This window comes from Solanum pennellii, chromosome 1, assembly GCF_001406875.1.
Source record: "Solanum pennellii chromosome 1, SPENNV200".
In the NCBI taxonomy this organism is placed as follows: Eukaryota; Viridiplantae; Streptophyta; class Magnoliopsida; order Solanales; family Solanaceae; genus Solanum; species Solanum pennellii.
In genome coordinates this window covers 91,443,196-91,454,596 of record NC_028637.1, presented here as the reverse complement: position 1 = coordinate 91,454,596, position 11,401 = coordinate 91,443,196, and the positions used below count along the sequence as shown (strand labels likewise).

The window sequence follows — 11,401 nt, the reverse complement described above, 5'->3', positions numbered from 1 at the left end:
CTAAATGAGGTTCCTCCGTTGAATGTAATGATATCGGAGTTGAGCTCTCCCATGTTCCAAATTCTTGAACATCCTAACACTGATGCAGAACATCTAGTCTTTCCAGTACCCCAACCTCACCACCACAACAATGAAGGATGTTTAGCTATAGCTCAGGTAACTCATTTTGATTGCGGAGGAATAGCAATTGTTGGATGCTTATCACACAAGATTGGCGATGGGGTTATTGAGTCGTGATATGAATGGATTTTTCGGAGAATTGATCATTAATGATCCTTGTGTTGTATCGACTATCAACCCAGAAGAACCAAATACATGTCCAGGAAAATGATTTTTGTTACCAACTACTAAAGTAAATGCCCTCAAACTCATGATTGAGCTTCGAAATGGAGTGGGAGCTACAGTCCCTCTGGGAGAAGAAGACATGTCTTTATTTGAAACAAATCAAGAGATTCTTACGTTGAATTTACTGTTCCACTTCCTAATCATTGATTTATAAACCGTTTTCCTTTCGAGTGTTAAAATGTTTCAGTTTTGCTTATTACAATATAACATGTAAACAGAATCCTGATTTATAAACACCATACTTCTGTACTGACCACACATAAATTAAACTTGATAGTAAAAACATCTATCCTCCTCGTCTCATATTAGATAAGCATCTTACTAATTTATATGTGATAAGCATCTTACTAGTTAGTGAAATTGATCAATATTTAGTTATTCTTTAGTCACCGTGGCAGATTTAACAAATTATACCTTTTTATGTCCAATGGGGTCAAATGTGTGTACTATTTTCACTTGATCACTTCTAATATATTTAAAATATAATTTTAATACATATTAAAATAAATAATTTAATATTCACGTGTAATACAAGTTTTATTGATGAATAATACATTTATTACACATTTTAATATACTTATAATACAACATGTCGATTTCTTACAAAACAAGCATATACATTTTTTTAAAAAAATTATAATACATATATATTGCATACATAATTCACTTTTAGTACATATTGCAGATTTAACATAACGTTGTTATAAGTGATAATAAATAAAAAAATATCGCTAAAATTAATAATTATTTATTAAATGGTATCAATCCAAGTAATTTTTCCTACTATTTTTTTAGGTTATGTGTTACTTTAGAGTAGCTTTCACATGTCGCAAACATAAAAATTACGTTATTTTGCTATAACTATATTTTGCATAATTGCGCTCCATAACAAATATAAATATGTATATTTCGCTATATATATGCAAAGAAACAGTTGTATGATTCGCTATACATATACAAAAAGAAAGCAGTTATATACAAAAGATTAATTGTATAATTTGTGTATGTATAGAACGAGAAAGATAGAAAGACAAAAGAAAATTGGGCAGGAAATATTTGTATTGTATAATTGTAAGTGTATAGGACGAAGATATATGTATTTACATATGTATATATAATTTTCTCTCGCTTTATACAAATAGAAACACAATTTATACATTTTGTTTCTGCTTGTATAAGCGAGAGAGGTGAGGGTGACGAACGAGATCTGGAAGATTAGTGAGCGAATTCTGGGAGAGGGGAGAGAGGGGAACAAAAATATATGTTTATATACAATTTTCTCTCACTTTATACAAACACAAACGCATTTTATATATTTGTGTTTGTAATAAAGCGAGAGGGAGCGAGCGAGAAAGGGAGAGTGGCAAGCGAGAGTTTGAGGAAGAGAAGCGACTGACAAATTGTTTGCTATAAGGCATAATTAAATAAAAGTGTGATTATAATATTTAATTTAAATTAATAGTTTGTCATTATATACAATTTCTCTTTACTTTATAGCTGGTAATGGGCAGCAACCCATTTCGGGGCCAGACTTCTAAAGAAAGTCAAGTCTTTGTAACTTTAAATTGACATGGAGATAAGGAATAATTAAAGAAATTCCACATTTTAGTTTACTTATTATCATTATTCTCTATAAGTTTCACAAATCTTCAAAATCTCTCATTTTTCTCTTAAGTAAAAAATGTAACATATCCGACCCTCTTTTTAATATATCAGTGCATGTATCCCACTCTCTTTTTAATGTATCAGCGTTTTGATTTTTTGACCACTAATGTATCCGACCCTCTATTAGTGTATCCGATCCTCTATTAATGTAACTGACCCTCCATTCTATCAATGTATTCGGCGCTCTTTTCAATATATCAACGCTTTGATTTTTCGACCATGTATCTAGATCCTCCATTTATGTACCCTTTGAGGGGATTCTGTAATTATAAATTTTTAAAGGATATATTGTAATTTGCTTTAAAAGTATGTAATTTCCGTAACTTGCCCGATAATTAACTTCCTCTTATATGAATCGAATTTCTTTCTCCTCATGAGGTTCAATGTGGTATCGTACCCTTGTTTGAATGTTTTTCTTTCTTTATGTATTGGATTATTCATATTATAGAGGGATCACATCTAGTAAAGGGATAAATCAGATCGTGACTCATAATAAAACCAAGATACAGAATATTTGTCACAACCTGAAAATATTAGAAGACATAAATAAAGATTAAAATGATAATAATAATAATAATAATATCATCCTCGACTGCTACCACCATTCCAGAATGACACGGTTTCATTCGCAACTCGAAGGTGTTGTGATTTGGATTTCTGGATGGGTTGAGTTTTTCGTAGCATAGCCGGATCGGGTCGTCTTGCTGGAAATCTTAAAAACATGTTGAAGTCATATTTAAACCAAAAGATGGAAGGAGGATATTTTATACCATTTAGAATACGTTAAGAGGGTTAAATTTAACCCTTTTCCCCTGAAAAGATATTTAAGCTCATAACAAGCTAATTAGCCAAGAAAAGTATTTGAAGTCTGAAAGTTAAAAGTCAGATGAAATTTACTTTTAAGTTTGAAGTAGGAACTACAAAGACAATTAAAAACAAAATATTCAGCTACAACCAAGTACTAGATAGAACTCCAATTAGGTTACAATTTACTCAAAACCTGATTTCCTCCAATAAGAACAAAATATACAATAGCTATTTTTTCAAAATTTTAAGCTCATCAGTAGTTCACCAATACTTACACCTAAAGGCTTCAAACTCTTCTAAAAAAGTGATATTACATAGCTTAATTGAGTCTACTACTTGGGTCAGAATCGTTCATTTCTGTTATTCTATTCAATAAGTGCAAAAAGAGGATGAATGGCAGGTAACATTCCACTTCCCTTCAGAAACATTTATTTGTTTCATCATATTTATATACAACACTAAGTTGCAGATCAAGTGATACATTATCTCAATGTCACAATAATAATACTATAACCAACCTGTCCCCTCCATCAAGCAACAATTAAATCCTCGCTCGAATGTAAAGGAAACTGATAAAATGGTAATGACCAAACCCCAAAATTGCTCTGGCTAAGTTCCCCAGCTCATGAGAGAAAGAATACGTCATAGTACACACTTTTGACTCAAACCTATATCCCCTAACCTACCTTGTAAGCACTGTGCCCTGCCCTTCACCTTGAGGCTCCTGCTGCGGCCCCTTTATCATACTCCCCTTGCTCCTCCTTGGCAAACTCTTCAATCAATTGACGCTGTCTTGGTGTCAAATTCCTGCACCCAAGTTGGCAAATTTCATCATTAGATAGTGTAATACAGGATAGCTTCAGGAGTGTACCTTCTCTAGTAGAAGATGTTTCAAGAGTATGTAGAGGCCATTATAAATCTCCTAAATTCTAAAGAACAGGCTTAAGAAAGAGACTAGAGTTCCTTTCCATATTTTACACAAAAGGGCACCTACGTGGGAATGCTGACATTGAAGTGAACAAACTGATCCCCAAATGAGTAGGAATTCCGTCCTTTTATTCCTGCATGAGCACACAGAAATGTTATAAGCTTGAACGAGAAAGTTTATAACAAGGTTAACCGACTCTGTGCACATTAAAGAAAAATGCTTTGAGAAGCTGGGAGGCCTGGCGAACAATGTAGTTATTCGTTATTACACACATCAGATTGTAAATTGATAAAACTCCAACTACGTCTCACACTGTGACTTGATATGGAAAATACCCAAATCAACTGACATTCAAGTATAACTTGAGCATTCATCAAAATAAGTAAACCAGGAGAAAAAATCTGCATCAAACAAAGTAAATGAAGTTCTTACCTTTCTTTTTAAGGACAACCTTTTGGCCAGGTTGAGTGCCAGCACGAACCTACAAACAACAGGATGTCAAAACTTGGGCACGGAGATCAAGCTATCAAAGGACAAATAATAAAATTAATTCCTCCTTTATTTTGAACAGACAATAAAGCAAATCGGCTTGTATAAATAGCCTTAAATTCTTGCAATGACCCTTGCCCACAAGAAACAGACCAGTAACTACTTCTCAGAACTCATATAATGCAGGGTACGAATGATTTGAAGACTCAAAAAATGACAATGTACTATCTCAATGCAGATTGAACAAGTACGATAATTGCTTAATTAACCTAGTCACTGCAGAAAATAGAATCTACTTTATGCCCTAAACTTTTTATGTTCGGAAACTTTCTGGTCAAGTAGTAGAAGATTCTTTACCCAAATAAAAAAGGAATTAATAAAATCTGGATACAGATCAAACAAGAGCTTGCCTAATTTACACCTAGTTTCAGTGCAGAATATTTGATCTACTTTTTCGCCTTAAATTCCAACTCCAGGAACTTTCTGACGAAGTGGTACTTTGGCAGTTGCTGTTACAGAGGTCAAATAAGCTCAATTGTCAGAAGATTTTCCACTTAATTTAATTTTTTTTTTGAATAGTTTAGGTGGACCCTCACTACAACTTTGGCAAAAAGAAGTAGTACAATAAGTTTGTTCACTATCAGTTTATATGACAGGCATTAGCGTTTATATTTCATGATAACATCATGCTACTCTCACTTTTAAATTCATGAAATTCTGGGTAATGCGGAAAAAAATCCAAGCTCCCTGCCGACTTTCAACATTGCCTCCCAGTAGTCCCTGAGCGCTCCCTGTGGTTCATCTCTTCCTGCTATTTTCAACCCTAAGCCCAACCATCATAAAACCAGTATCACCCAAACATATTTCTACTCTTATACTGTTACTTGAACATTGCCTTTACAATGAGTATTAGACATGCTGAGATATGCTAGGAGGAACATCTCACTTTACCAAGTTGTAGGGACAATCAAAGTGCATAAGAATCAAACTTTTAAACATTCTAAGAAGGAAAATAGAGGATAAAGGTTAACCATGATTAGCTTAATAGTATTTTAGTACCTTAACAACAACATCTCCTGTCAGAGTTGGGACTTGGATCGTTCCTCCCAAGATTGCCTGCAGTTAAGTATTCATCAGAATCTAACCATCATACACAGAGAAGATTCATAATTCATAGCTTTAGGAACCACAAAAAGAAACAACAAAACGGCAGAAGTATGTGGCCTCAGGTTGACAATTGTGATGGCTATCATATGTCCAGAAATGATGCATTGTTACTTTTTGGTCCCGAGTTCCAAGCAGGTGTTAATGTCATAAAATTTGTCAATTAGCTCGATGTGTAGAATATTAATGCACAATGTTTCATCTGGTATACTCTATCCACTAAGTACATATAGTTTTCAATCAGTGGTAATCTACGTCAAGAACTTAGGTAAATGGGATTTTGAAAGGTTTAAAAGATTATTAGCATCACAAGAAGAAGATTTTGAAGACAAAAAAACGCCAGGAAACAGTAAAATGAGGATGATAATTTAGATACCAAAAATAACACTGGAAACAGTAAGCAAACATCTACTCAAGAATTGCGAGGGAATAGTTGACTGTAGTTACTCTATATTCCTTAATATACTGCAGCGACAAATTTGTTTAGATCAACAAAGCTTATATTTGGTTATGGAAATAGTACCTGGGTGATACTCAAAACAGCATCCACATGAATATCAGAGCCTTCTCTCCGGAAAACAGGATCTTCTCTGACCTAAAAAAGGAATACCAGAAGCCTCTATGAATAACATGAATCAAATTTGAGAACAAAGAAACCTAACATACAAAAGAACCATGTTTCAACCGAACCTTAAGAACAACGTAAAGATCTCCAGGTCGATTGCCTTCAGGATCTGCTCCACCACTTCCATACACCTTGAGTGTCTCGTCAGTGCCAACTCCTGTTGATGAAAATTAACGAGTGATACAGAATATCTAGGGGCATGCACAGTCACAAGCCAAAACATATTATGTCCCTTGCTACAGCATGTATGGGTTTCCCCTTTTTGAATTGATCTGTATGTAGACAAGAATACTTGTATATGTGTGTTTTTATGGACAAGATACTAGTCCATGCGTGTTTTTATGGTTTCATCTGTTTCTTCGGTTTCACGGAAGAGGCAATGAACCATTAAACATCACATAATAGCAATAGAAAAAACAGTGGAGGCAAAAGTTGTCAACACAGAGAGTTTTACCCTGTGCTATATAGAAGCTCTAATGCTAAAAGCACTGTAGGGGCATCCATTAGTGAAAGAAAAAAGGTCTGAGTGGAAGTAAATTCACAACAGCCCACATGCATATTTTAGCAATAAGATGCTGGTGCTTTCATCTGACATTATTTTCCCCATTTTGGTTTCAGGTTTCTTTGGCATATTTTTGGAGAAGGACAAAACGGGTAATTGTGGTGCACAAGTCTCAACTATGCTATAGTTTTATAACATGGGTTACATCAACTTAAGTTGCTAAATCAATAATGAACGGACTCTAACAAATGGATTTCGAACCAGCATTACAAAAAATGCATCAGATAGTTATGTTGACAAATCAGGTATATTTCACACCATAATTACTTCATGCATAGATATATGTGTGGTTACAGCATACCAGGCATGATATCCACTTTCACTGTCTTTGGTCCTCGTAGTACACGGTTTCCTTTGCAAGACTTGCAGAAACTCTGTAGGCCAAGAATAATTCTATTAACGTTTCAATCTCTAACACAACTATGCATCAAACAAAGCCAATTCATCAAAGTAAAAATTGAAATGCTAGTTAATACTCCAACTGGGAGTGGTTAAGAGTCCAAAGATACACTCCCCCTCTAAGTGATGTACGCATTACATAATTATAGGACTAAAAGCGTCGGCTGAAGAGTGTAAAAGAAAAATTTTTAACAGTTCATTGTTTCAAGAGCAAGACTTCAATCATCTTATGGAATATAGAACACTTGAAAAACAGACACTTCCTCCGTAAACTAGAGTAGTATTCTTCCTTCTTAAAAAAAAAAAAACTAAGACTAATATTCCTCCAAATATCACCCGACTGAAGACACTCTTTGTATAGGATGTACATTTAGGAACTTTATCTTATCCAAGTTCCAACTTCTAAAAAATTAAAATGGTTATATTTTTGCCCTACTGGGATGAAGTGAAATTAAAGATTCCTCCTGTGATGGTCATGACATCACTTAACATAATAACTATACCTATTTATGTAGCAAACCAAGCAAAATGATCATTTTCCATTAAAAAAAGGAAACAACAATCAGTTATTTGCATGCATAACTAACAACTCTGTTTTTTGTAGACAGGATGTCATACCGATACGATTTTCCCTGTTCCTTTGCATGAAGGACAAGTCGTCTGAAGTGTGAAAGGACCAGTTTGCGAGATTGACTGTAAAGGGATATTGAAAATATAAGATAAAAGGAGCCAACATTATACACAAAGAAATATGCATGTTGCTGGAAGTAAAGAATGGAAATAAGCAAAGGGGTACTAACCACGCCTGAACCTTTGCAGCGCCTACAAGTTTCAGGTTTAGTGCCAGGGGGCACACCACTTCCACCTAAAAGAGAAACAAGGGAAGAAGAAAAAGGAACTACAGTAAGTACCAAGTAGAGTGGAGTCCAACTCACTAACATGAGCTAGAAGGTGTGGACTACTTTGACTAAATTTTATAGGTTGAAAGGGGCTAGACAAACTATTATAAGCAAATTCACAAGATATCACCTGTCACAGCTCACATCAAAACCCAGCAGTAACTTATTTAATGTCTTGTTCCTTATCAGGAAAAAAACTTATTTAAATCTAGTTATTTATTTAATATGGTTAATAACCAGACTTTGATCAACTTGTAGGCACTTTAATGCTCATGTATCACACAGTAGTACTTAAGATATATTGATCTCCAATTTAGATTCCCCCCCCCCCCACAAAAAGAAAAAGGAAAAAGGCAAAAAGCAAATCGCTGGAAGTATATATATACCACAAGCAGTGCAAGGCAAATCAGTTTGGAATGTTATAGTCTTAGAGCACCCCTGAACAGCTTCCATGAAGGATAGTTCAATCGGAACCTGCAGTACAAGGGACAAAAACAGTTAAAAAGATAAATGGCGGAAGTGCATAAAAAAAACAGCAACAACAACAGATGAAGGAGACAGAAAAGGAGAAAACCTTGACATCCTCTCCACCCATGTCTCTGTTAAAGATGTTGCCAAAAATCTAATCTCCAATAAATGCCAACAGAAAATGGAGAAGGGTTAGATCTCAAGGATTGGAAGTAAGAATGCAAAAGAAATGGGCACAACAGAGTAACCTGTTGAAGGTTCACCTAATATTGTGCCATGTTAAGCATAAAATGACGTTTAAGCTTTTACAGTCGTGATGCATCTAAAGAGACCATAAAAGTTGATGCCTAAGAGGTTAAGGAGAGCTATCAAAGCATCTGTTTTCACAGTACCTCATCGAACATCTCAACAGGTAAGAATGACATCAGCTATTTATTACTCCTGTTTTTCCAATATTTGTGTTTGTTACTTTCTGTCAAAATTTACATTTTAGTATGTCCCAAAAAAGTTGTTTGAATTCTCATTCTACCATTAATGAGATTATTTATAGCCACACAAATGTCTAAGGCTTGTTTTAGACTACAAGTTCCAAAAGTCTTCACTTCTTCCATAAATTCAATCACCAGTCAAACAGTGCCACATAAATCGGTATAGAGGGGAGTAATACTTAATTCGCTGCCGAACAAGTACCTCTTCACAAACATTTGGCTTTTTTTTTTTTGATAATGGCAACTTTCACAAACATTGTCTTTGTAGACTCTATCCTTCTACAAACTCCCTCAAATGTCATAGACTCAAATAGCTTTCTATATATGGGGAAAAAATTCATGGAAAGGAGAGAAAGAGTCAAGGAGGGGAATAATTCAGATTGCTTTGGCAATCAGGTGTGCACACACTCTAATACCGGCTGTGATACTGTTTAGCAAAAACACAACCAATAATCTCTTGAAATATCTATGGAAGAGAGAACAGAGGGTCATATCAGTTCACCAGAGGACCTCTCTCGTGAAGAGCACAATTACTCAACTTTGTATCTAGCTCAAGAACCAACTTTTTGTAGAGGCCAACATCAGAGGTGAATTAGTAGAATTCAATGCTTAACAGACAGCTAGAGAAAAAAGTAAAAATCTAGAATACCACCATAGTAATTTTCCAATGCAAATGCAAATGAATTATCAGAACTAAACCAGGATATGGTCCTTACATCAGCATTTTTAAACATGTCTTCAAAAGGACTTTTGAAACCACCAAATGGATCAAATCCAGGACCTCCACCTCCACCACTGTTCATATTATTAAATGCATCATGCCCAAGCTGCATATTCAACAATGCATCAGGATGCCTCTCATTCAAGAGGAAATATAATCAAAGTCATGAATGTTTATAGGCAAATAAACCCCTAATATGCAAATAAAAACAAACAGAGAAGTAAATGTTTGCTGGTTCATGTGCAAAGTAACCCATAAGGCATGTCAAACCTGATCATATTGTTGACGTGTACTATCATCCTTCAAAACCTGCATTTGCCACATAAATGAACAAACAATTGGTCATCCAAAATTCCATACAGTAATGGCTTCAGCAATAACTTCTTTATAGAGCAAAAAACTTCTCCAAAGTGGCTAGTACCTCATAAGCCTTTGAGACTTCTTGAAACTTTTTTTCAGCATCTGGGTCATCTTTGTTCATATCTGGATGCAGTTGCTTTGCAAGCTAAGCATAGCGAATTTATAATCAGTAACAAAGATAAGGTGATACTTACTCCAGAAACTTTTAATTGCAAGATGCTAGTTCAGTCATTACAAAGTCCTACTTGACTAGAACTAAGCCAATCTTACAATTGCAAACAATATTAACTAATCCAGAAGGGGATGATAAACATACCCCATAATAAGCCTTTTTTATTTCAGCGGCAGTTGCATTCCGATTGACGCCAAGAACCTCATAAAAATCTTTCATACTCATGCCTAACCAAACATTGAACAGCAAAGAGGTTATGTTAGTTAAAATACATAACCAGTCTAATATGAAAATACATACCAGAGAATCAAAAACTAATTCTAACAAATACCTCCATTACCACTTTGAAAGATCACCACCAATATTTCCAAGATGAAAGATCATATGGAAAGCATTTCACAGTGAACAATAATGTTTTACAATACAAATATTAACTGCTTCCAGATATACAGATATGGAAAGCAATTCATAGTGAACAACAATGTTTTATAATACGAATCTTATCCGCTTCCAGATACACAGATATACCATTAACATGGGTAAATGAGTCGCATATATGTTATCAACAGAGTAAGATGTAACCATTGCACATCCTGGAAACCAAAATAATGAAAGCATGCCCTATATGCAATGTTGCTCGGATTCATCAAAAATGTCTACATGTGCGTGTCAGATTCTCCAGAAGTAGTGTATTTTTGAAGAATCCGGCACGGGTGCGGCAACGTAAGTGAAGAGTCCGCACAACTTAGCCTATATGAAACATTTTCAACCAGGAATTTGTTACTTCTGATGACGTTTATATAAATTGGATAATGGACCCGCCCCACTAACCCTTCTTCAGTTAGATACCTGACTTTTGCCTAGAGAAGGGTTCGAACTTACGACATGTGGTTAACCCACACATCGCACGCTGCACTTTTACAACTAGACCATAGCCCTGGGAGCACAATTTTTACTTTTTTGTGAGATGGAAAGTTTTATATCAAGTTGTTACTTAAACAATTTACTTACTAATTATTTAGAAAGAATAATTCACCTACTAGCATACATAATAACAGATCTCATTCTACACTGGCTGCAATGCTTTTTGGAGGGGAAAACATAGAGCAATTAAAAAGTCTTTTTTTTTTCATGATTAAAAAAGAGAATCTACCGGTTTAAAGGAAGAAACCAGTAGATGTGACTAATCTTCACCTCACCTCCACTCTCTGAGAGAAACTCAGAATGCACCATTGGGCATAAGAAAAATAAATTTAGACTATCTCTGCTATCAGCTTTCCTCTTCCAATATACACAAGCTGTTCTCTCT

General features: G+C 34.9%; 1 protein-coding gene across 1 annotated transcript in view; it reads right to left on the bottom strand.

Moving 5' to 3' along the window:
• Nucleotides 1-3,202: 3,202 nt before the first annotated feature.
• LOC107008571 (chaperone protein dnaJ GFA2, mitochondrial) overlaps nucleotides 3,203-11,401 on the bottom strand; it is a 10,186-nt gene continuing 1,987 nt past the window's right edge. The window contains exons 4-18 of the mRNA XM_015207667.2: nucleotides 10,237-10,319; nucleotides 9,982-10,065; nucleotides 9,831-9,869; nucleotides 9,556-9,666; nucleotides 8,458-8,505; nucleotides 8,270-8,357; nucleotides 7,785-7,849; nucleotides 7,603-7,677; nucleotides 6,887-6,959; nucleotides 6,089-6,180; nucleotides 5,922-5,993; nucleotides 5,294-5,350; nucleotides 4,178-4,226; nucleotides 3,812-3,878; nucleotides 3,203-3,624 (exon numbers count right to left, since the gene is read on the bottom strand). Of these exons, the coding sequence (XP_015063153.1) occupies nucleotides 3,528-3,624; nucleotides 3,812-3,878; nucleotides 4,178-4,226; nucleotides 5,294-5,350; nucleotides 5,922-5,993; nucleotides 6,089-6,180; nucleotides 6,887-6,959; nucleotides 7,603-7,677; nucleotides 7,785-7,849; nucleotides 8,270-8,357; nucleotides 8,458-8,505; nucleotides 9,556-9,666; nucleotides 9,831-9,869; nucleotides 9,982-10,065; nucleotides 10,237-10,319 (1,100 nt within the window). The 3' untranslated portion in view covers nucleotides 3,203-3,527. The remainder of the gene's footprint in view (nucleotides 3,625-3,811; nucleotides 3,879-4,177; nucleotides 4,227-5,293; nucleotides 5,351-5,921; nucleotides 5,994-6,088; nucleotides 6,181-6,886; nucleotides 6,960-7,602; nucleotides 7,678-7,784; nucleotides 7,850-8,269; nucleotides 8,358-8,457; nucleotides 8,506-9,555; nucleotides 9,667-9,830; nucleotides 9,870-9,981; nucleotides 10,066-10,236; nucleotides 10,320-11,401) is intronic.